Below are 24981 nucleotides of genomic sequence, written 5' to 3' on the forward strand. Positions count from 1 at the left end.
CGGTTCGGCGGCCGCCGCTGCCTGGGAGGGGGGAAGGGCGAGGGAGACCCGGGGCTTCGCGAGGGGAGCCTCGGCCCAGGACCCCAGGCGGCCGCTCTCCCCGCCCTTTCTCAAAAGCCGCGCAGCCGGGAGGGACCATCCATGGCGAAAGAAGCCGAAGAGCGGGAGCTGAAGGTTCCCGAGGAGATGTTCAAAGATGTCAAGTTCTTCGCCGTGGGAGACATAGGCGCCGAGGTGCGTCGCTCGGGCGGGCTCCCCTCACGCGCGCCCCGTCCGCCTTCCGGCGCCTCAAATGCCCCCTCCTCCCCGTAAGACGACGCGGGCCACGCGCTGACAGCGGCTCGCGCCGGTTTTTTGAGCGCGCGGCCTCTCGGGAAGGGAGGGGGGATTTGGGGGGGCGCGTTCGAACCCCCCCGCGCGCGCTTTGGCGGCCGTTAACGGCTCCCAACGGCCGCCTCCTTCCCTCCCCCACCTTCTTAGAGTATTTCTGTTGCCGGTGTCTCGGCGTCCCGCGCGCCTTCTGGAGCCGGGCAGGCCCTACGGCGGCCTCTGTTGCCTAGCTGGCTGGCTGACTGGGGAGGCGACAGAGGAGGCTGCGCTTCTCTTTTCCTCCCCTCACGGCTTCCCCGGAGTGGGGGGCCTGCCCTGCGTCCCCTCCCTCCCTCCCTCCTGGCGCAAACTCGCGCTCTCCTCTCTTTCGGCCTGAGTTGGGGACGCGGCCAGGACTAGGCCCCGTCCTGGGTTTTCTCCGCCCGCTCTCCTCCTCCTCTTCACCTGGCAGGCGTCCCCTCCTTTCCCCGAGGAGCTCAGTTTTATAAATCCGAGGGAAAGCGGAAGGAGGGCCAGTTCGAGTAAATGGCACCTAACCGTGTAGGGAAGCTTTCCCCGACGGTAGTCCGGCTGCAGGGGAGAGAGAGGCGCGGGTTCCTGCGTGTAAACAAACTTACCCCTGAATTAAAAAAAAAGGGTTCGCAGGGAGAGGGCTAGGCTGTATCCTTTCCCCTGAGGTGGTAGTTTTCTGCATCCAAGGCTGCGTGTGGGGAACATTAAATATCAGCCTGGAGTGGTACAGACACAGGAAAGCTTTTCTTCTTAATTAGCTGGCCCTGACTGCGTCAGAAGTGTTCACAGCTGTCTTGAGGCAAGGCACAAGACCCCTTAACAATATGCTCCTGGTTATTGACATCTCTTGCCATTTTGTCCCTTGATCCTATCTCTCTCCAGCCTTGTAGGCAAAATAATTCATCTTTATCTTCACTCATTGTTTTGGTAGCTTTTCTTAAATTCATACACACCCATATCAGTTTCTGGATCCTGGACAAGGTTCTCATCCTTTATTTTCAATACCCTCTGTGTCTTGCTTCTTGTGTCTTGCTTTTAGTGTCTTGTTTCATTCTCTCCTGTGCTGACATCATCACTGCTTGTGAGTTTTGTTCATCCAGCTCCATCCCAGCCATCCAGAAGTCCCTTGCACCTTCAAATAACTGCCCTTCTGACTGAAAATGTCTATCAGAACACCTTGGTTACACTGTCTCTCTTCCTTCAAACCTATTCTTAAAACACATTTTCTGCAAAATCTTTAGCTCTGCTACCAAGCCTACGTACCCTGTTCCAACTAATCTTAAGTACCGTATTTTTTGCACCATAACACTCACTTTTTTCCTCCTAAAAAGTAAGGGGAAATGTCTGTGCGTGTTATGGAGGGAATGCCTACGGGTGGCATGCCTACGGATTTTCCTCCTCTAAAAACTACGTGCGTGTTATGGTCGGGTGCGTGTTATAGAGCGGAAAATACAGTACATGCAACTGAAATAAACATCCTTCCTTTGTGCACCCTGGCCTCCATTTCTGTCACCTTTCTCTGGTGTAAACCTCTATATATGTATCATCCTATATGATAAAGATGTGAGCAAATGCATTATACTTAGATTTTCACACTGCTACTGGAAATCTTGCATACCCAATCCACAATCAGTGGTAAGCCTGCAACAACAGCATCAAAACAATGAAATGGAATAGCAAACAAAAGTGAATTTAGAATTCAGATTCCTTTCATGCAAGAATTCTGATTTGGAAAATGCAATGAAAAGAAACATTTGCACCACCTTGCATTTCACTTCCCACTGCAATAGCCTATAATGTGCCTATTTGTGCCTGCTTGTATTGCCACAGTAAGAGCTATGATAGGAGACCAGGGTGAGTAGCTCAGAGTCCCATGGTTGTGTGTTGCAGTTTAGCTGTGCACAAGGAGTGCTTATCTGGGGAAAGATCTGGCTTTAATGTAAACAAGCCTCTAGGGAAAAACACTTGGCTTCAATAGTGTCTAACATCTGCATTTTCCTGAAAGTGAAAACCAAAAGCCCTCTTGTTTTGTAGGTTATTCAGCTTTTGAAAGATGGCAAGGCGAAGGAGGTTTCTTACAATGCTCTGGCATCACACATCATTTCAGAAGATGGAGACAATCCAGAAGTTGGTGAATCTCGTGAAGTCTTTGATCTTCCAGTAGTAAAAGTGAGTACCTACAACATTAGAATTGATAGTTTTAACTACAGTAAACCTAATTTTAGTGCAGGACCTTCAGGGTTATTCATATCTTAGAATCAGCACTTGAGTGCAAAAAAAAGTGTACTATATGTGGGAAACCCTGTATCCAGAACCTGAAATGTGAATGTTGCGATCCATTTTACTGTAAGTGTGCTTATGAGGAGAGTACTATATATTAATTCAGCACACTCCCTCTCACCCTCAAAATGGAATAATGCTAGCTAGATTGCTGTCAACAATTATCTGGCTGGCAAGGGAAAGATATTGCTTTATATATAAAAGAACATAAAAATATACATTACCATGAACTTGTAAAAGTTTGCATGATTCTTATGCAGTGCTTGGGAATGCTAATAACAAGGGAGTGGTCACAGCTCAGTGATAGATCACATAATTTGCATACAGAATGTTCCAGGTTCTGTTCCTCTCCAGTTAGGAATGGGGAAGCCTTCTCTCTGAAACACAGCCACTGCCATTGTAGTGTCGTATAGACAATATAGAATAGAGTGAACCAATGTTGACTTAGTGACCTTGTTTCCACAACGTGATAAGCCAAACTATGTCTTACAGAGAGTGGCTCGCAGCTGCTGTGCTCCTCCCTGATATTTTTTTACTTCTGCACTGTGCTGTGTTAGGCCAAGGTTTGGTTTAGTAGTACATTGTCCAAACCTGGGCTTGTAATAAACCTGTCTCCTCAATAACCATAAGCCGGCTTTGAAGACATGCTAAACCATACCTTGACTTAGTTCAGCACACAAGTAAAAAGTACTGGGGAAGAGCAAAGTGACGGTAAGCACCTCTCCAGCCTGCACGGTCTCAGTAAGCTTAGTTTGGCTTCCTGTGCTGTGTGAAACTAGGGCGCTATAAGACAAGTTCCTGTGTTCCTGTCAATAGATGTTAAATAGCTGATTGGTTAATTTAAATTTGGTACATATTTGTTAAATAGACAGATATTTTTAGGATGTAATGTGCATTGTCTATTGGCAACTCACTACATGCATTATTTTCACCTGTTTTTAGCCTTCTTGGGTGACTTTGTCGGTTCGATGTGGAGTTCTTCTGCCGTATCCTTTTTGGTTAAAATGCTAACATGTGTTATGCTTATTTAAAACTTAATACCAGCAGAATATTGGCTAGCACAGCAGCTGTTCTAGAGGATTAATTCTTTCTTTATATGACTGAGGCAGTGTTAGTGGGTGGTTGCCTTGACTGGATGTGACGAGAACCTACTCGCCATCAGTAAGAATCAGTCTCACACAGAGATGGGTTGAAGAATTCTGGCTGCTTTAGAGCTGCTGCAGCACAGCCTTTATTGTGTAAAGTTAGAAAGATACAAAATACCAGGAAAGCAACTTTTTCTAAGCCAGCAGATAAGGACAGTGCCATGCCATCACACCAGGTCACGTAGCCGATCAGGCTATGCTTACGTGGGCCAATCATTAGGACAGCATGAGCTGTCCACGCGCTGTTCATGCTCCAAGGATGCTTTTAGCTATGATAATAAGAACTTTGCTCATGCTCTTATGTACAAGCAACCATTTTCCCACATGGATGGATGGGAGGTTGCTTGCTCTTGATAGGGTTACACTCTCTCTCTGAAGAAGTGGGTACACAGTTTACTGGTACCATTGCTGTCACTTGAGGCTCAGGTGGCCTCAGTGGTGTGGAGTGCCTTCCATCAGCTCTTGCTGGTGGTCCAGCTATGCCTCTTTCTGGACAGCAGTAGCTTAACCTCTGTCATCTATGCTCTGGTAACCTTTAGGTTAGATTACTGCAACACATAATACGTTGGGCTGCCTCTGAAGACGGTTTGGAAACTTCAACAGGTGCAGAATTCTGCGGCCAAGTTGCTCCCCAGCGCAAGATGGTTTGAGCATATTATACCAATCTTGGTCCAACTGCACTGACTGCCGGTTAGTTTCTCGGCCCAGTTAAAAGTCCTGGTTTTAACCTATTAAGCCTTGTGGCTTAGGACTGCAATACCTTAACGACCGTCTCTCCCCATATGAACTGCCTCAGACACTGCAATCACCACCTGAGGCCCTTTTTCATGTGCGTCCTCTGTGAGAGGTCTGGAGCGCAACAACATGAGAACGGACTGTTACAAGTATGTACCTGGACTCACATGTGCACAGGCAGCACTTGGGTATGTTCAGTTACAGTGTAGTAGTTTAGAAAGTTAGAGGCAAAGGCTATAAACATGTACCAGGGAGTAAAGTATTAGGGAACTCAGGAGGACAAACCTCCAGATAAACATGCATAGGATTAAACTATTAAGTGATATGTTTGGACCACCCATTTATTTTTGTGGTTGATGTGTGACTCTAACCTGAATTGGTGAGACCCAAGTTGAAGATTAGGAAACAACCCATTATTATTACCTGTATTATTATTACTAGAATTTATATACCACCCTAAACCTGGAGGTCTCAGGGCAGTTCACAGAATAAAATACTTTTAGAAGTATTCATAATATTTTTCTTAGCTATTTGAGAAGCTTTTGGTAAACTTGCACCAGTTATTCACTTTACATCTCATTATATTATATCCTTGACTTAGTTTTGTCAGAGTAAATGGTTTCTCCCCAGAATCCTGTCAGATCTTTTTTGGAGTTGCTGCTTGTCTGTCTCAGGTAAGATGTTTATCCAGATAGTTGTATGTTTATGCTGATAGCCAAATGATGTGTCAGAAAGTGCTTTTCCCTAAATATCTAGTGGTAATTTTTTTTACATTTTCTGATAGGTTTCCGCTGAAGACCGAAGTACACTGTGGGCTTTGATTACGTTTTATGGTGGAGATTGCCGGCTGAGCCTCAATAAAAAATGCACTCATTTGATTGTGCCTGAGCCAAAAGGGGTAAGAGTTTTATTATGTGGACATGTTTTCCCATTTTAATGTTACTTTGACTTTCTGAGATATAGAATCAGCATGATTTATACAAAAAAAGCTTCCCTTGTCAACCTTTTACATTTTTTTGGAGGGATCCGTTCAATATGTAGCTGGGAGTGATTTATAAGCTTTTCATTTCAGAAAGCTTTTGATGAAAACAAAGAAAATTGGCATTCATGTTCATGAAGTACTGGTTCATTTGTGTTTTGGTAAAAGATTAAAATATAGAATAGAGAGTAGCAGTAAATTGCTAATTAATTTTCACAGTGGAAGGAAGTTAGACTGGGATTGCCTATTTATTTTTTATTTTGTGAAAAATAACCCAGTATTTAATTTTATAAATGATCTGCGGTTACAGTGGGATAGCCAATTTGCACTAAATATTCAGAAAGGTAAAATGGTGAGCAAATTATAAAGATCTTGCATCAGACAGCAAATTATTTTGAGTAGTACAGTTAAATATGGATGTAGAACCAAGTCAGCTTTAGTTTTTTGCTTATATCACATGAACCTCAGTTTATTCCAGCCTTGTAAACCAGCCTGCAAAAGTGACTACCTTGTAATAGAAATCAGTAGCCATGCTTTTTCTGGGATCAGAAGTCGGTGTACCCCTTGCATAGCAGCCTGTTCTGCTGGGTACAGGGAAGGAACACTCACCAGTCCACTCACCTCTATGTGCTTATGTGCACGAAATTCCTTGCTGTGAATGGCTGCCAGGCTAGTGCTTAAATAAAAGGTTGATTTATTCCTGCTATTTAAGTCTCCAAGTTGCATTAATTTGGCCGGAAAGCCCTTCAGTGTTCTCAAGTACTGTATCAATACTTTTTTCAGCCTGTATTACACAAGAATTGCTGTGGTAGTTAAAACTTCCCCACATCAGGACTGCCTGGTCACTAAAGTACCTAAAAATAGGATGTTGGCACCATTATAACTTTTTTCGTATTTAGAAATTTAAAATGCTTATCTCTTTTTGCCAATTTTTCTCTTTGCCTTTTTATTTCTTTCTCTCCCTTGTTGCCCAGCAGGCTGCAAGAAAAGGAAGAGATCACTCTTGTCAGAGGTCAGATTGATAGGTTTCAGAGGGTTTTTGAAATTAGTCTGAGGGTTGCAGGTTGTCCACTCACATTTTAGAGGACTGAGTAACTAAGTTTTTAAGGAGTTTATAATCTTAGAAGGAGTTTATAATTTTATTTATTATTAGTAACCAGGAATGTAACTTGTTGAGCTGATGTAAACCAATATAATTAAAGCGAGTGTTTACAAAACTAACACTATCTAAAAGCTAAATTGACTCATAATTGGAATGTTTTTGTTCTTCTCAGGAGAAATATGAATGCGCCTGTAAAAGAGAAAACATTAAAATTGTGACACCTGACTGGGTTTTGGATTCTGTATCTGATAAAACGAAAAAAGATGAGGCTTCCTATCATCCACGATTAATTATATATGAGGAAGAGGAAGAAGAGGAGGAAAATGAAGATCAGGATTCTCAAAATGAAGCCAGCACAGATGAAAAGTTGTCAAGTCCAGCATCTTCTCGAGAAGGCTCACCTTTGGGTGATCGAGCTTTTTCACCTAAATCTATCGATGCTGATAAAACGAAAGGAGAACTGATGTTTGATGATTCATCAGATTCGTCTCCTGAAAAGCATGAAAGAAATTTGAACTGGACACCTGCTGAAGTTCCACAGACTACAGCAAAGCGCAGATTGCCTTCAGGCAAGGATTCTGGATTGATAAATTTGTGTGCCAATGTCCCACCTGTCCCAGGCAATATTTTGTCCTCTGAGATGAGAAGTAATATAATGGCTTCAGTACAAAGTCCTCAAAGTTCTGGGCGTCCTGAAATGATGGCTGCATGGAGTCCTGCAGTACGGACATTAAGAAATATTACCAATAATGCTGATATTCAGCAGGTTAATAGGCCATCAAATGTTGCGCATGTAAGTATCTTAAAGTACAAGTTAAAAAAATGTTTGGAAGTGAATAGCTGTTATGACTTTGATACTATAAAATACAAAGAGAATTGTTGTAAGGATTACAACTAGATAACGCATGTGAAGTGGTTTTAGTGCCAGAAAGCACTATACAAATGCTGTGTTGCACTCAAACAATTACAGAAGTTTTAGTACATTGATTACAGTGGTAACTTGGTTTACAAACTTAATCTGTTCTGGAAGTCCATTCTTAAACCAAAGCATTTTTAAATCAAGGCGTGCTTTCCCATAGGAGCAGGGGACTCAATTTACAAATGGAACACACTCAACAGGAAGCGGAACACGTTTTGCTTCCAAGGCAAAGTTCACAAACCAAAACACCTACCTCCAGGTTTGCAGCGTTCTTAATCCAAGTTGTTCATAAACTCAGCTGTTCTTAAACCAAGGTGCCACTGTATATGAGTTTAAATTTTCTTTCCGGTGATTTTTGAATCCTTTAGTGTAGTTGGGCATAGTCTTTTCATATTTTATCCTATGCTTGTATGTGTGCCGAGCCACTTGCCCTTTTACTTTACCAAGGCCTGCAACATGCAGTCTTCTAAATTGAAAAGAAATAGATGATAGAAAATGTGAAAACATGTTCTTAATTGTGCAAGTGAGCAAATCAGACACAGTGCTGTGGAAATGAGCAAATACGTAATTCATATGCAATTTGAAAGTATTCTTTAGATCAGTAAATATTTTCCCCATGGTAACTTATCATTCCATGATTACTATTTGAGGGGTTTCCTTCAGGGTTTTTTCCTTTAAAAATTTGTATTTCTTTACATTTTGGTGCCTGCCTTAGCCTTCTGATACATCTCTTAGGTGTGGATAGTATTATTTGGCTGCATAAGTACCAGTGCTCATCTCAACTTCAGAAATAGAAGGAACTACTTGAAGAGGAAAATTATCACAGAGAATTTTTACTGTATATTTCTTTTTAATTATGCTAGCCTTTCTCTTAATGTGTGAAGTGTAGAAGCATAATGTTGTGTTGCATGTTTTATATCACACTTCCTATGACATTTACCTACCTCTGTGCGATCTGTATATTGGGACCTCTTGAAAATTCTCCCATTTGCAAATGAATATAAACATGCTTTCTGTTAATTTGCATTCAAAATAACTGTTTTGTGGAATAACTAAATGCTTTCCTCTATTACTTAGACTTCTAATGAAGTACAGTTTTAGTTGAATACATCAGAAAGTTTTCAGATTTGATTTATGCTTTTTTGTTTTCAGTGAAATGTTTTGAAGGAAAGTTTACATGCATCCTTTTGTTTTCTAGATCTTGCAATCACTTTCTGCTCCTACAAAAACTTTGGAGCAGCAAGTAAACCATAGCCAGCAGGGACATTCAAATGCTGTGTTGCTTAGCCAAGTTAAATTGACTCCAGAGACACACTTATTACACCAGCAGCAGCATCCACCTCAGCAATCACAGCAGCAGCAGCAACAGCAGCAGCAGCAGCAACAACAGCAACAGCAGCACCTCCCTCTCTTGCATCTTCCATCCCAACAAATTGTGCAGTTGCAGCAACAGCAGCAGCCACAGCAGCCTCAGATTACTCAACAGTCTTTCTCTCAGCAGCCTCATCAGTTTGTGCAACAGCAAGTTCATCAACACCAATTCTCACAGCAGCAGTTACAGTTTTCTACACAACAGATACATTCTCAGCAGCAAGTACATCGTCCTCAACAACAGTTGCAATTTCAGCAGCAGCATGCCTTGCAACAGCAGTTGCATCAGCTACAGCAACAGCAGCTACAGCAACAGCAGCTGCAACTACAGCAGCAAAACCTTCAACAACAGTTACAGCAGCAGCAACTACAGCAGCAACATTTGCAACGAATGCAGCAGCAGCAACAACAACAACAACAAATGCAAAATCAAGCATCTCAACTCTTGACCCAGACTTCTCAGACATTACAGCATCAGGTTCCAGTTCAGCCATCGCAGCATCCTCAGCAGCAACAGTTGCAGCAGCAGCAGCTCTTTGGGCATGATCCATCCATAGAAAGTTAGTAATTTTGTTCTCGTGTATGTTAGCTGAGGCTTTAATTACACTTATTTAAATAGTAGAACACTCCTCGCCCCCTTTCTGACCCAGTGAGTCTACAATGTGTCTTACAAATCTAATTAAAAGGTTCATGTTAAAACTGTAAGAGTGACGATATAAAACATCAGACAAGCAGTAAAAGAGCAGCTGAGATCAGAGCAAGCAATTCCCCAAACAAAATACCAATGGTGATCTGATTGCGAACCATCTTTGTTGACAGCTTGAAAACCAAGAGTAGAGTAAGGTAGAACAAACCACATCTGGAAGTGAGTTTCTCAGCACGGTGCCATGGCCAAAAAATAGTTTCAGCTACAAACTTTCACGTAGGAGATTCTTCTAGTTCAAACATTTTCCAAGACTTTTTTGTATTTGATAATTTACATGTGTTATGGTGCCATTGTCAGTCCTCCATTTCAGTGGACATGCTCAAGTATAGAGCTTGTTGGAATGAACTCATGGCCTATTTTTATTAGACCCACCAGTGCTCTCATTGTTTACAGTCTACTAAGCATTTTTCACAATGCATCCAAATACTAGTGAAGGGCAGTCTCTGCGCAGTGCTTCTTCACTTTTGTATGTACGGTAATGGGCAGAGGGAATAACCCATACACAGTCCCTGAGGTGATGTGTGCACAATGCAACTCCAGTTCACAGAACTGTTTCTGCATCTGCAGAACACCCTTTAAATTCAGCCACTTGCTTTCCAACACCAGTCTAAAGTTTGCTGGGAAGTGGAGGACCTTGCAGGTGTGCTTATGTTCTGTGAGCTACAGCAAGTTTCACTCTTTGAAGAGATGAGTATAGCAGTAAATGAAGACCTTTTTACTATTAATGGTAGCCCATTAAATAAGAGAAAATATGCTAGAGTATTTTGTATTAATTTAATTTTTACTACTCTTCTAGTTCCAGAAGACTATTTTCTGTTGGGCTGTGTCTTTGCAATTGCTGATTATCCTGAGCAGATGTCTGATAAACAATTACTGGCAACATGGAAAAAGGTAATTATTTGTTCTGTTTGTGAATATTTTTCAGTTTTGTGCATTAGTTTTTCAGTTTCTTAAACAAAAATAGGTATATTTAAAAACCAACAAATAGTTTTATTTTTGACTTACCAGATTATTATATATATACCATGTCTATAATATGTATGTTACCAACAAAGCACACAAAACTTCATCTTCTTTGTTCTCCTTTGAACTGATTTTTTACTATTACTAGCTTCAAACATAATTTCTGCCTTTCTTTGTTATCTGTTTATCAGAGGTCCATCTGCCAAAATTTCCCATTACTCTCAAGTAACAAGCTTACCAGTTAGGTTTTGTGCAAAATACAGTGATAAGAGCCTTCACAGGCTTTAAACTATGGCACATATGTAACATGGCAAAAAAATTCAATAAGTGTTGTTTGATTAACAAACCTTTTAAGTGTGTCTAGTTTTTATTTTTCTAGATAATCCAAGCAAATGGCGGTACAGTAGATCCCACATTCACAAACCGGTGTACACATCTTCTCTGTGAAAGTCAGCTTAGTAATATGTATGCTCAGGTAAGACCAAATGGCACAAATGTACTTACCTATGTTTGTAAGAGCTGTTTATTTCCTTACATTGAATGATATAATAGTTCAGGAACAATTTATTACAAAGGTGAAAGTATCTATAGATACATAATTTATGTTCTCCCAGTCTTTTGCTGCTAGTAACCTCAAGGCAACTTAAAACTGTAAAATACAATTTTAAGCATATAGTTTCAAACAGCAATAACATAAGATTCTATGTGCTGTCATGGCCTGTAGCTAGGTCTTCCCCCTCCTCCTGAGTAGACCATTCCTCCTAGGTATTCCCCTGCTGTTATAGCTGTTTGGCAGCCAAATGAGTACTCATGCTATGACTTGGGGCTTCCCATCTGCTCTGTCACCACCTTTGTTCTGAGGGCCAGGAGGCAATTGTGAAGAATTGGGGATGGGGTTAGAGGGCTCTCTCTCTCTCTCTCTCTCTCTCTCTCTCTCTCTCTCTCTCTCTCTCTCTCTGTGTGTGTGTGTGTGTGTGTGTGTGTGTGTGGAGAGGGGGGGGGGCTTGATTAGGAAAGAGACAGAATACAAGAAATAAATATATATTGTATTATTGTATCTTTTGGTTGTTGTTCTGTAGATTGTGGTAGTTGTATGCTCCCTACAGTTGAGAGTGACTAACCTAAGGATTGGTGGGCCTGTATCAGAGATGGCACTCACTGCAGTCTGAGGACTTTGGTTCATCTGTATCCCATACCAACCTCATTTTTGTTTGAAAGTGGGTGGCTAAAAGCTTTATAAACCTAAAGCAGCAACATATATATATTTAAAATATTTTCATACATACCTACTAAAATTTATATGTACAGTGACAATGTTTTGCATTTGTGTTGCAGGCTTTGAGAGAAAGGAAGAGATGTATCACAGCACACTGGTTGAACTCTGTGCTAAAAAAGAAGAAAATGGTACCACCTCACCGAGCTCTTCATTTTCCTGTAGCATTTCCACCAGGAGGGAAACCATGTTCACAGCATGTAAGAAATTAACTCTAGCATTTTGCTTGGAAGGTGCTGTTGCTATTATTTCTTTTACTTCAAGCAGCTTTTAATGTCGGAAGATATAAAAATGAGCAAATATGTAACGTCCTGTCTCTGAGAATATTTTACAACTCTAATTGGAATTAATAAAATTACATGATTGAATTCAGAATTTTTTTGTACTGCACCTAAATATCTTTATGTAAATGGGATATATTTCCTTGCTGTGCAATTTAAGTTATCTTTAAATCTCAGGTGTGGAACTGGTTTGTTTGTTACTCCTTTTTATGTGAGGATTACTGCATTATGAAGGGTTTTCTGTTCGATGGTAAATTTGGTTATCACATTGAGAGTTAGGCAAATGGTTCAATTTAAGAAAATGATATAAAGCAAGAATGGAGAACAGGGACCCCTCTAACATTCCTGACCTTTGGCCATACTGACCATGACTGAGATTTGGAAGTCCAACAATATCTGGAGGGGTATAGATTATGAACCCCTGTCATAAAGTGACTGCCTGAAGATTTTACCACTTCATATTCGAATGTTTGGTTTGGACCTTTTCTGTCAAGGGTTGCTTACACCTTGAATCTTCCTACATCAATTAATAATTCCACGAAATGAACCTTGGAATCTTTTGGGGCTAAAAGGCACTACGAAAAGATTTAGATAAATAGAAAAACGTCTGGCTGCAGTTATGTGTCCACATTTTGAGAATGAGAAGAGTTACTGTTTCATAGCATACTTCAAATTAACTGAAGACTTGGGAAGAAAAGGTTACCCATAATATGTACTTAAAGAATAGGACACTTTTGGTAGGCATTGAAAGATGGGCAAGGAGACACATACTACAAATGACCAAGAGAGATTTACAACTTTTTCTGATAGCATTTATTTGAAATTTCTGTTTACTCATATTTCTGATGGGTGAATCATCTTCTGTTCCAGATAATCTCAGTGACAGGTTTTGTTGATAGTGACAGAGATGATCTCAAGCTGATGGCCTACCTCTCAGGTGCAAAGTACACAGGCTATCTTTGTCGCAGCAACACAGTTCTCATCTGTAAAGAGTAAGTGGCTTATATTTATTTTGATTTTTTTATTAACCATGATATATCATCATCAACCTTTATTATGGTCCAGAGACCCAACAAATCGTTACAAAGCAATACCCAATTCATACAGCCTACCTCCAGGTTAAACAAGCATTTCGTTCAGAATATAGGGATCATTGGTTCTTGCAACCATCGACAAAAACATGGCCCCTGCTAATGTTCTAGCATTTGTCCGGTCTTCCAATAGGAACCTGGCATAGTGAGCCTCTGATTTTCCTGGGGAAAGTACCAGCAAGGGTAATATCAGTTCAGCCCTGACTTGCTCATATTTTGCACAGTGCAACAAAATATGTTTTATGGAATTGATATCTTGAGCACACGAGCAAAGTCTGTCCTGGTAGGGAACTCCTCTCAACCTGCCATCCAACACTGCAGAAGGAAAGACATTTAGTCTGGCATTGGTGAAAAGCCTTCGATAATTTGGTACTGTCAGGTTTTTAATGTAAGATGTTAACTTAAAGACATGCCCATATTGTACTCCTACTGCCAGCGGGCTACAGACTGTGTGTGATCGAGATTGCAAGTCACCATGATATATAAATACTATTGTTACAATTTGTGAAAATATTAGTGAGTATAAAATTATAAAATAAACAGAGAAGTTATTACATTCTAAAAAAATTTATCCCAATTGGTATCTTTTGTTTTAAACATACATACATACATACATACATATATATATATGTGTGTGTGTGTGTGTATGTATATAAATAAATAATAGTTTCATAAATTGGTTTTATATGTGCAATTGTTTTAAATTTTTGTTTATGCAATTGTTTTATACAAGTTTTTATTGTAAATGGCTTTGGGATGCCTCATGGGAAGCGATTCATAAATGAAAATAAATAGGATGTTGAGTATCATTTGTGTCTCTTTTCCCTCCGTAACAAGGCCATCTGGTTTAAAGTATGAGAAAGCCAAAGAGTGGAGGATACCATGTGTGAATGCGCAATGGCTCTGTGATATATTACTTGGAAATTTTGAAGCACTGCGGCAAATACAGCACAATCGATACACAGTATTCAATCTTCAAGAACCACTTGCTCCTAATCAACATCTGGTTTTAAACCTTCTTGGTAAGAAGAGTTGCATAGCATACAGCATAGCAAATGTTAGTTTTCTGCAGTAAAGAAATATATGAATAAATATATATGTTGCTCAGACTTACGAACTTTGCATGGCTTGGGACATGTCAGTATGGCTGTTGCTTGGGTTTCTGATTTACTGTTCTAACTAAGAAAGGTTTACTCAGAAGGAAGCCCCATAGGAAATGACATTCATTCCCTTTAAAGACTTTTAGGATTGCACTGCTAGAATGTTTGTGCAAAACTGGAAGCAACACATGAAATAAAGGGTAGTACATATTTACTTTCCTAATGTGAACTGCGCCACTTTTGGGGTATGTTCCATGCATACTGTCAGACTAAAGGTAAAGGTAAAGGTACCCCTGCCCGTACGGGCCAGTCTTGACAGACTCTGGGGTTGTGCGCCCATCTCACTCAAGAGGCCAGGGGCCAGCGCTGTCCGGAGACACTTCCGGGTCACGTGGCCAGCGTGACATCGCTGCTCTGGCGAGCCAGAGCCGCACACGGAAACGCCGTTTACCTTCCCGCTGGTAAGCGGTCCCTATTTATCTACTTGCACCCGGAGATGCTTTCGAACATGTAAAAACTTGTTCTTTCCTGTTCACTGTTCCCAGATGCTTGGAGAGTTCCACTAAAAGTATCATCAGAACTTCTAATGGTATGTGGATTTGCTAATAATTTATTTACTTTAACTGCTATTTCAGTGGTGAACATCATAAATCTGTTTGGACAAAGGAATATAAATGCTTAAAAGATTCATTTGTTTAAGATACACTTATGCTGTCCTTTGTTTAAAATTGATTCCAGGGCAGTTTACATAATATAAGAATAAAGAATCCAATTTTAAAAATATGATTTGCTATTTAAATTATCTTTGAACGTGTTTGGATTTTTGCAGAGGCATATTAGCAATACAAGTTTGACAAGAGTGACAAGTGAAAATGGAAGTGAAAACGTCAGAAGTTCTTATGGCTGCATCAGGGTGGTGGGAGTACATACATTTGGGGCTGTGGCTTTTCTCATGCTAAACTATAGTTTAGCGTGGCACTGACACCAGGCCATGTCTTGAACAACCTTCAGTTTTGATACTGCTTTCTATTGACAATTTCTAATATAATTATTTGATGACTGATGAAGCATACTAGGTTGTGTAGTATGCACATACACAAACTAATTGACCTTTCTCTAAAAGGTTTTAAACTGCAACTAGACTCCTATGATGAGGCGTTAAGTGTGCTAAATTTGTTTTTATTTTAGTTACTATGGCTAAAAGATTTTGCTGTGAAATAGTAAATAATTATTAGAGGGGAAGTGTGTGTACGCGCGCGCGCGCTTATATATTTCTATATTATTTGTTGTAGGGTGTGAGATTACCACTAAAACCAAAGCAAAATGAATCGGTAATTCAGCCGTCAAGCAAGCGGCCAAGGTAAGAGAGTGGCCATCCTCCAACGTGTCACATTCTTAGTCTATTAAATAAAGTTATCAAAACTACTGCTAAAACCTCTGGAAATCTCTCTGTCTGGGGTGGCAAACTGCAATCCTAGGGGACGACTGCAGCATTTTGGGCCCCTCTGTCTCAGGACTCTCTCAGCACTTCTCAAACTTGGGTTCCCAGCTGTTGTTGGATTACAACAGCTGAGGACCCAAATTTGAGAAATATTGACTAGTCTATAGGAGTGCCTGGCGTGCTCTGGTCCATGGGGTCACGAAGAGTCGGACATGACTAAACGACTAAACAACAACAGGCTATATTGCCTTCCTAGTTCTCCACCTTGCTTTGCACCTTCCTTGTGTTCTTTTGCCTGGGTGGAATGCACTCTTGAACTATGATGAGGTCTCTTGCTTGCATTGATGGAAGATTGAGAAATTTGTACTGTGTGTGTGTAGAAACCTTTGGGCTGGACCTTTGTGTGTACTTTGCAAAGGTAAGAGTTGCACCTGCTGCTCCACCCACTTTTGCCTCTGGCCCATTCAACACTAGCATGTTGATCTCTGAAGGTCCCCTATGAGGCCCCTTCATGGCCTGAAAACGTTCCCCAGCCCTACTCTATATTATCATTCTGCTGATGATTATTTAGAGAGACACTTGTCCTTTGGAAAGTGAACAGTTTGGAGGGAGGAGGGAGGGTGCAAACTAAGTCAAAGTATGTAAGAAAACATTAACCTTGAAATAATGCCATACGTAGGCGCCTCAGAAATGAAATATTCTACAAAAGATGGCTGCACCAGCTAAATCCAAACAAAAGTTGCATACGGTGTGTTTTTGCACACTTCATGGACCTTCTCTACATTTAGATATTAATCATGAAAACAGTATATCAAAATTGTGTTGGAATTTTAAATCCAAAAATACCGTGATTTGTATTAACAGTATTTTGTATTTGTAGAATTGAAGACTTGCCAACTCCTAATAAAAACGTGACATCAGAATTGACACCAGTAGTGCTCTTCACGGGATTTGAGCCTTCCCAGGTGCATCAGTACATCAAGGTGACTTTCCTCTGTCTTAACAGAACAAACACTTTTGTAACATTTTTCTCTACTGAAAGCCCTGTAAAATAATCTAAAACGTTTGTCTTGTGATTCTATACCTCTGGTGGCCCATTCATGCAAGCCGGTTACCAGTTGCTGCAACAAAACATACATGTATGAAAGCTCTTTTAGATCTACTATATAGTCTTGTACAGAAACCTAAATCAACATAAGAGCCTGCGGGATCAGACCAAAGGCCTATCTCGGGGGTTGCTAATGAGGGGTACATGTGTCTGTAGAGACCTCTTCTGGCACCCACAGGGTTTCCTCCCCCCACCCCCTCATGCTGAAGTTAGACTTGAAAGTAGTGTTCTGTTGTAACTCATAAAACAGGTTGCGGTGTGTGTTTAGTCTTGGTGTTTGTATGGTGCCCATGGCAATTTATTTACTTTGCAAATCTATCAAGAGGCCTCCAAAATTTGACAATTGTTTGGCCTATCTGGTTCAGTATTCTGTTCTTTGGTCTAATTTAACAGGACTCTTCTTTGACTTCTGGTTGCTAGACTATATGGTATATCTAGGGGTAAAGGTAAGGGACCCCTGACCATTAGGTCCAGTTGTGGCCAACTCTGGGGTTGCAGCGCTCATCTCGCTTTATTGGTCAAGGGAGCCGGCGTACAGCTTGCGGGTCATGTGGCCAGCATGACTAAGCCGCTTCTGGTGAACCAGAGCAGCGCACGCAAACGCCGTTTACCTTCCCCTCCAGAGTGGTACCTATTGATCTACTTGCACTTTGATGTGCTTTCAAACTGCTAGGTTGGCAGGAGCAGGGACCGAGCAACGCAAGCTCACTCCATCGCGGAGATTCAAACCGCCGACCTTCTGATCAGCAAGTCCTAGGCTCTGTGTATTAACCCACAGCGCCACCTGCGTCTCTGTTATCTAGGGGTAGTTTCACACAATTATGTTTATTGCAGTGCCTGCTAATGTAAAAGCATAAAAGACATCAGAGGTGTGGCATCACAGACACAGGTTTTATCACCTTACAGCAGCCTTTCTCAATCTTGGGTCCCCAGATGTTCCTGAACTATAGCTCCCACCATCCCTGACCAGTGCCCATGCTGGCTAGGTATGATGGGAGTTGTAGTCCGACAACACACAAGGTTGAGAAAGGCTGCCTTACATTGTTTTTCGGTGGAGCTGGTACATGTGCTTGGTTACTGGTTATCAAATGTACGGTAATTATGTGTATGCTTGTGTGAACTAGGCTTAGTTTATCTTGCTTTTAGTTTGATTGAACTATTATCATGTGGCTGGAGGCTATAACCTTTTTTTTAAAATACAATTTTCAGAAACTCTACATTCTTGGAGGTGAAGTAGCAGAATCTGCCCAGAAATGCACTCACTTAATAGCAAGTAAAGTGACACGTACTGTAAAATTCCTTACAGCTATTTCAGTTGTAAAGCATATAGTAACCCCAGAATGGTTGGAAGAGTGTTTCAAGGGCCAGAAGTTTATAGGTAAGTAATTCTTAATGTTTGTCAGTATAAGTGATATAAAGAGTCTCTCCTTTAAAACACAAAAATGAAGCATGCGCAAAATAGTGCACTTCTTGCTGTTAAGCAGGGGGACAATACTGAAACAATCAAATCAAAAAAGGTTGAAATAGAAGTTTCCCCTGTGACCAGGGGAGTGAGTCAGATAAGAGGGTTAATGCCCCCCTAGCTCTGTGTACTGTATTTTACTTGTAGGTACAGTTTACAAAGCAGTGCTTAATATTTTATAAAATATTACTACTACTATTATTATTACTATTGTTAATTTATTATGCCACCCATCTGACTGGGTTGCCTCAGCCACTCTGGGCGCCTCTCAACATCCACCTTTATGGCTATTTTCAGTGGTTTTAATAGTAGTTCCTCTTCACTCAGTAATTTTCAAGTGTTAAATTTTTAAACAAATATAAAATTAAAGCAAGTACTTAACTCCAGCTTCTTATATTGAGTTGTGCTGCTTAATTTAAGGGTCCCAAGCAATTCTTAAAATTAAGCTATTGATTTTTAAAAGAAGACAATCGCTAGCTGCCCCACTGGCATCTTCCTTATTGATGGAACTTGCAGTGGGGTAACTGAATTTAAATGCCCAAACTAAAGTAGTAGTATCTGATGTGATAGTCTATAAATTCATAAATAATTATTTTTTTCTGATAACAAATTATTTTCTCAGTAGTAGATGCTTGCATCTTTTTGTGTTATGAATAGTTACAGTTATATTTTTCCTCCATTTTAGAAGAGCAAAACTACATACTCAGGGATGCAGAAGCTGAAGTTCTTTTCTGTTTCAGCTTAGAAGAATCTCTAAAGAAAGCACAGGAGACACCGCTCTTCAAGGTACATCAGTTTTTTAAAAAGCGCTAAATCCAGATTATTTGAACCAAGTGTTTAAACATGAGTGTTACCATCATGTCTGCTAGCCTAGAAAAAAAGTATTTCCAACCACTTGTAACTTTTATTTTGAAATATAAGTAGTTCAGTATAACTAAATGTTGTAGACTGGATTCCACTGAGGCATCACACCAACAGCTTGGTTGTAGCTTCCAAACATTATCATAATTTAGAATCATGCATGTGCTTTCATTTCCCATCTGCTTTATAAGTTTGCTTATAGCAGTTTCTGCAAACAGAATGATTACTGTTAACTGCCACCATGATTTGCAAACCCAATTCAAATCATGACTTTGGAATATGGTTTGCTAGCCAATTACAAACTGGTTTATCAGTGCAAAAGTCAGCATAATTCTTCCTTCACCATAATTTGGCAGGTTTTCTGAATTGACTGATTGTCTTTGAGAAGTACTTGGCCTGTAAATGACTTGTTATATTACTATTTATTTAGAGCCTTAGTACCCCTCTGTTCAGCCAAAAAGTCTCCCAGAGTAGCTTACATACAATCAATTAAAATACAACAGTCCCTGCCTGCAGGCTTACAGTCTAAAAAATGATACTCAAGGGAAAAGGCACAGGGAGGGAAGAAGAAGAAAAAATCAAACTCTGGCATCAGCTCTTAAACGGCTGTGGAACTGGTTTTTGTATTTGTAGAAGCAAGAGTAAAACTTGATGTAATTTATAAACTCCCAGCACACGTGGTGTCTGCACCAGCATTCTTTGTTATACTTGTCACTTCACAAGTATAAAGTTTAAATTATATCTTAAAAACTGTTGTAAAATTGAGGAGTGTTGAGATGTCAAGGGGTAAGAAGTAGAGAAATACAGCTGTAAATATTAAGTTTAAAGAAATTTAATGAAAGGGAACTAATAGATAAACTGATTAAAGGGTTGCTAAAGAACTTTGGAACAAGGATGCAGCGAAAGGGAGGTATGGGGAAGTCAGTATATGTTTAATGTGGTGTATGTCTTTGTTTTGTAATGTGTTTGTCTTTTATTATGTGTTGGAAAAATTAATAAAAACATATATATATATATATATATATATATATATATATATATACACATATATACTTGTCACTTCAGCTAGTTCCTCACTGTCCTGGAACTTAACATTTTTTATTTCTTATTGGCTTTGGTAGGGGAAGAAATGGGAGCTTATCCATGTCGCCTCCCCCCGCTTTCTTCAGTTCCCAAGGACATTGTTCTCTCCTAATAATCTATCTTTCTTCTTTATGCGATTCTTTGCAATCTGGTTTTGACTCTGTGTCCTTTTGGAACTTACTTAATCTTTGATACTGGCAACTATCCACTTCTCTTTTCTTCTTTTAGTTTTCTCAAATCTCCAAAACCTTTGGTTTTATTTCTGCTTCTCAGTCCTTTTCAAGACCACTATTTCTTGATACTTGGTTGTTGGTTATTTTTCTCCTCTAGTTCAGAATCATGACAGTTCTTTTAAATTTTTCTATTTTCCTCTGTACAAGTGATTATCAAGCCTCTTCTATTCAGCTAACAAATCCATAATTTTGTAATTATGGTCTAAAGCTCAGCTCTTTGTTACCCATTGAAACATCATTTTGAGAATGGCAACTAAGGTTTGACATTCATAATTTAAAAGTAATATTTCAAATTATGAATTTGCCAAAAGTCATCCCTTCATGCATTAACTCTTTACAAATAATGGAGAGTATTTATGCCTGACCATTTTAATGCTTTTCCATCTGTAATTTTAAAACATTCCATTTAATGAATGACTGTCCTTGTAGAACAGAAATAATCTGTCAGCCATGTTGTTTTATACTGCAGTTTGTGTAGGGAACCCAGAGACAGGCTGATTCTCTTCCTTTGTTAAAAATTATAACTGCAAAATCCACTGAAACTTGGTTATTATTCTGTTTATTGATGCCTCTCTCTCTGTTACTGATAAGATAGCGGAGTACTTTCTATTTTAACCAAACATTAGGAAGCAGATGGTAAAGCAAGAACTTGCTGTAGGTTCCTCTGTAAACACAGTCTTATTTTGCTTGTATCAAACTGCATTTATTTATTTATTTATTTATTTATTTATTCATTCATAATTCAAAATTGCTTTTAATTATTGTAACATTCTTGTCTCCCCACCCACCTCTACTTCTAAGTCTTCTACTTGAGTACAGTACCTCTATGGGGTGGGGCTGCCTTGAGATCTTGTAGAAATAGCAAGTCAGAACCTTCTTCCTCCCTTGTAGAAGAAATTAGCAAGGTATCCATGGCGAACATCAGCTCAAGGGGAAAAATGATAACATTAGAGAAGAGGCAGGACAAGGTGAGAAGTTAATATACCACAATATGGAATGCTAATTGACAGGAAGTGGACAGACCACACTGGTACCTTGCTCTGTGGCATAGTGGTCAGTGTCATAAATGCAGACATACAGATGTGTTTTGTGTTTCATAAATGTTTTGATTTTAGGGAAAGTACTTCTATATTACACCTGGAATTTGCCCTAGCCTTTCCACTATGAAATCTATTGTGGAATGTGCAGGAGGAAAGGTATTGAACAAACAACCTTCTTTCCGTAAGCTCATGGAACACAAGCAAAACAAAGTGAGTGTGATCTTGATTGATTTTCTAACAACTTTCTGTTTGGAAAATGTGTCCGTTTGAGCTGACTCAATTTCACTATTTTTAATACAGAGCTTATCAGAGATTATTCTGATTTCTTGTGAAAATGATCTTCACTTATGTCGAGAATATTTTGCCAGAGGCATAGGTATGTGTTCTTTATACTTACAACAATGTTTAACAATGCAACATGGCACCAGCACTTTAAGGAAAGAAATGTACCCTAGTTTAATAGTTTGGTTATATATCAAATCCTGGATGTGTGGGCTTGTGGGAGATTTTATACATACAGTGGGCTTTTGCATAGTATTAGAAGAAAACACCTTTTGCTAGGAGTGAGTATCAGGTTCAGATAAATCCCAATGCAAAATGTTGGAGGTAAAACAGAATCTGTCAAACAGGATCAGCATGAATCAAAATGAAGACCCCTGAAAGTTTCATTCCGTTGTGATTCATTATTTGAATCGGTGCTGTTAAATCCAGTGCTCTGTACAGTGGTACCTTGGGTTACAAATGCTTCAGGTTACGTATTTTCAGGTTGTGGACTGTGGGAAACCCAGAAGTACCGGAAACGGATACTTCCAGGTTTCGCCGCATGCGCAGAAGTGCCAAATCGTGTCATGCGCAGATGCAGCGCTGCAGGTTACGAATGCTGAGGGTTGCGGATGTGCCTCCGTTACGGATTACATCTGCAACCCGAGGTTCCACTGTAATGGAGAATCTAAAAAGGGGGCTATATTTCCCCCCTTTTCACTTGCTGATGAAATTTGCAGGGAAGGGAAACCTACCAGAGTATAAGACTGTGAACCATTCAGGCTTCTTTGTCCACAGGACTCTTAGATTTTATTTTATTTTTTAGAAGCAGGCGCACCAAGTGGTGGAGCCTGAGGGGTCTTCAGCCCCTCCCCCCAATTTTTCAAGAGAGGGCTGGGCTCCCCCAAAATCCTGTGGCCCGCTCTGCCTCCTCCCTGCCGATGTTGTGCTGGGGGAGAAGGCTGAGAGCAGAGCCCAGCTCTGCGTTCCCCATTCTCCACCCGGCACACAAGTGCCAGCATCGGCAGGACACCTGTGTGTCCCAACCCGGTGCGTGAACACTTGTGCACTAGGTGGGGGTGGGACGCTTCACATGATGCGCCCCGCAATGTGGAGGGGGGGCAAGTCAGCGCTCGTGGAAGCAGGCAACCTCAGTAGTCTAAACTGCTTATACTTTGCCTTTATATGAAGAAAAGTTCTGCTTATTTATTTGAATGAAGTGTACTAGGAAATAATCAAAGGGATTGAAATCCAGACCTCTCTGTCAGGATAAAAGATACCCTTTCACCTGCAAGCTCCCCAGTAAGTTTCGTTTCACTTCTGAGAAAATAAAAGCTGTGTCTGTGTGACATAACAGTTAACTTAATGGAATGACTAGGACCACAGTGCTACTTGGAAGGCTGGCAACTTGCTGATCCACCTCAGCATGCCTCGTTAACAACACAGTCCAACTCAATAATATGAAAGACAACCTTGAATCACCTCAATTCACATTGTTATTCAGGCTGCACACAAAGCCAATGTACACCTGTGGTGTATTTATAGCTTTACATTGAAGATGTCAAACTTGGCACTAGCCCAGCTTATGAGTGGCCACTTCCATGACTTGTCCGGCTCACCAGCTGCAAATGTGCCTCAGTCTGACACAGCTTGCACAGATCTATTCCTGGCACCCAACTGCCAAGTATCCCTTATGCACACTGCCTCTTAATCAGAATGTCAGTCTCCTTGAACATTAATGTTTTAAGGACACACACAGTGCCAGCTTCATAGTTACCTTGAATAAGTGCTGCTTCTGTCTTTCTTAACTTTCAACTGGCAACTCCTCAATCCAAGTCCTTTCAGTCAAAACACAAACGTTAAAAGATCAGTGGTTGCAATTAATTTACCATGGATGTATTGATTAAGTTTTATGTTTCCCCCCCTGTATTTGCAGATGTTCACAATGCAGAGTTTGTTTTGACTGGCGTTCTTACTCAGACACTGGATTATGAATCATATCCTTCATATGCTATATAAAATATGATTGTGTTTTCTGTTATTCTATCCTCCCTTAAATGGAACAGCTGGCAAAGTTCACATAATTTATTTGCCATATATAGAGCTTCTAACTAACTAATGAATGAATGTAGATAATTGGAATTCAGGTAAGCTGGTATCACCTTTTACCACGGCATGTTTTATTCCCTTTTGCTCTCATAGGCTCATTGAAGTACAGGTTAATAGTTTTCACCTGTGTTTGCAAAAATACTTACTAGTTTTCACAAGAAGTTAGAATTGTTTGCTAGGATTCCCTGAAATTCAGGGCACATGCTTTAATCTTTTGTCGTGACTGTCCCTTTAATAATGTCCTAATGATTTATTCTAGAATATGCTGTCTCTAAAAAAAAAAAGGAATTAACATTTGAATTAAATGTTGAAACACATATATTCTAATCAAAGTATAGCCTGAAAAATACACATCACAGTGTTTTGTTGTTGAGTGCATATTTACGTTAGAAAGTTGTAAAACCATGTTGATGCATTAGTCTTAAGAAACAGACTCTCTCCTTATGTTATCCTTTTCTTGTACCAAAAAACCGATTATGGCAATCTGCACATTTCAGCATAGCTTTTTCCTTAACCCAAGTGTACATATAAATTCACTTGACTGGAAGTAAAAATGCCTTATTTCTGTAGACTCCTTGAATCCTTCCTTCCTTCCAGCTTTTTCAGCCTGTGGATCAGTTGGCACTTCTGGAGTTCTTGTCCCCTTCCTCCCTTGTTTTGCTGAAGGCCAATGAGCAGTTTGAGGCAGGAGAGCAAACGTTAATTGCATCTGTTTAAGATGTGCAGCATTTTATTATTAAAACATAATTAACTATGTTCTTTGTATTATACTAGAGAGAGGTTACTTTTTATATCACAAATTAGTTTTCCTAAATTTTTTTTTTAGTTGTCACAACTGTTGGTACTTAACCACACAAAATTGGAATGTAAAGAGAAAGGGCTTGTGGTATGTAAATTATGGAAATAAAGTATTTTGTATTTTATTTTATTAAGCTCTGTTTCTTTTATATTACTAATATCCTGGTTTTTGTATAAACATACTTTTAAATGATGTTTCTTTAAGATTTCGTAGTGGCTCCTTTCCTCTTCTTTTAAATATTGTGCAATTATGGCACTATGGTAAGAGTAAATTACTCTAAATCATTCTTTCAAATGC

The 24981-nt window shown here is 40.0% G+C and overlaps 1 protein-coding gene and 1 long non-coding RNA gene across 2 annotated transcripts; one reads left to right on the forward strand and one right to left on the reverse strand.

The window, feature by feature from the left end:
• Nucleotides 1-24808, forward strand: PAXIP1 (PAX interacting protein 1). Its single transcript, XM_081931541.1, has 21 exons — nucleotides 1-234; nucleotides 2377-2511; nucleotides 3565-3608; nucleotides 5113-5176; nucleotides 5287-5400; nucleotides 6756-7376; nucleotides 8701-9433; nucleotides 10376-10470; nucleotides 10922-11017; nucleotides 11878-12015; nucleotides 12967-13088; nucleotides 14025-14209; nucleotides 14833-14876; nucleotides 15580-15647; nucleotides 16609-16711; nucleotides 18046-18214; nucleotides 18984-19084; nucleotides 21591-21725; nucleotides 21816-21891; nucleotides 23713-23772; nucleotides 24410-24808. The coding sequence occupies exons 1-21, from the start codon at nucleotides 142-144 to the stop codon at nucleotides 24424-24426; spliced, it is 3213 nt and encodes a 1070-aa protein (XP_081787667.1). The 5' UTR covers nucleotides 1-141; the 3' UTR covers nucleotides 24427-24808.
• Nucleotides 23255-24403, reverse strand: LOC309353415. Its single transcript, XR_014161827.1, has 3 exons — nucleotides 24271-24403; nucleotides 24032-24156; nucleotides 23255-23614 (listed from the first exon to the last, which is right to left on the reverse strand). It is a non-coding gene; the product is annotated as an uncharacterized lncRNA (long non-coding RNA).
• Nucleotides 24809-24981: the final 173 nt, after the last annotated feature.

Source organism: Podarcis melisellensis (assembly GCF_964234715.1).
Source record: "Podarcis melisellensis genome assembly, chromosome: 12".
Classification (NCBI taxonomy): Eukaryota; Metazoa; Chordata; class Lepidosauria; order Squamata; family Lacertidae; genus Podarcis; species Podarcis melisellensis.

Coding starts and splice junctions, on each gene's coding strand:
- PAXIP1 (XM_081931541.1), top strand. CDS start 142: ATGGCGAAAGAAGCCGAAGAGCGGGAGCTGAAGGTTCCCGAGGAGATG. Junction 2,512..3,564: donor TTGATCTTCCAGTAGTAAAA/GTGAGTACCTAC, acceptor ACCTGTTTTTAG/CCTTCTTGGGTGACTTTGTC. Junction 16,712..18,045: donor AGGTGCATCAGTACATCAAG/GTGACTTTCCTC, acceptor TACAATTTTCAG/AAACTCTACATTCTTGGAGG.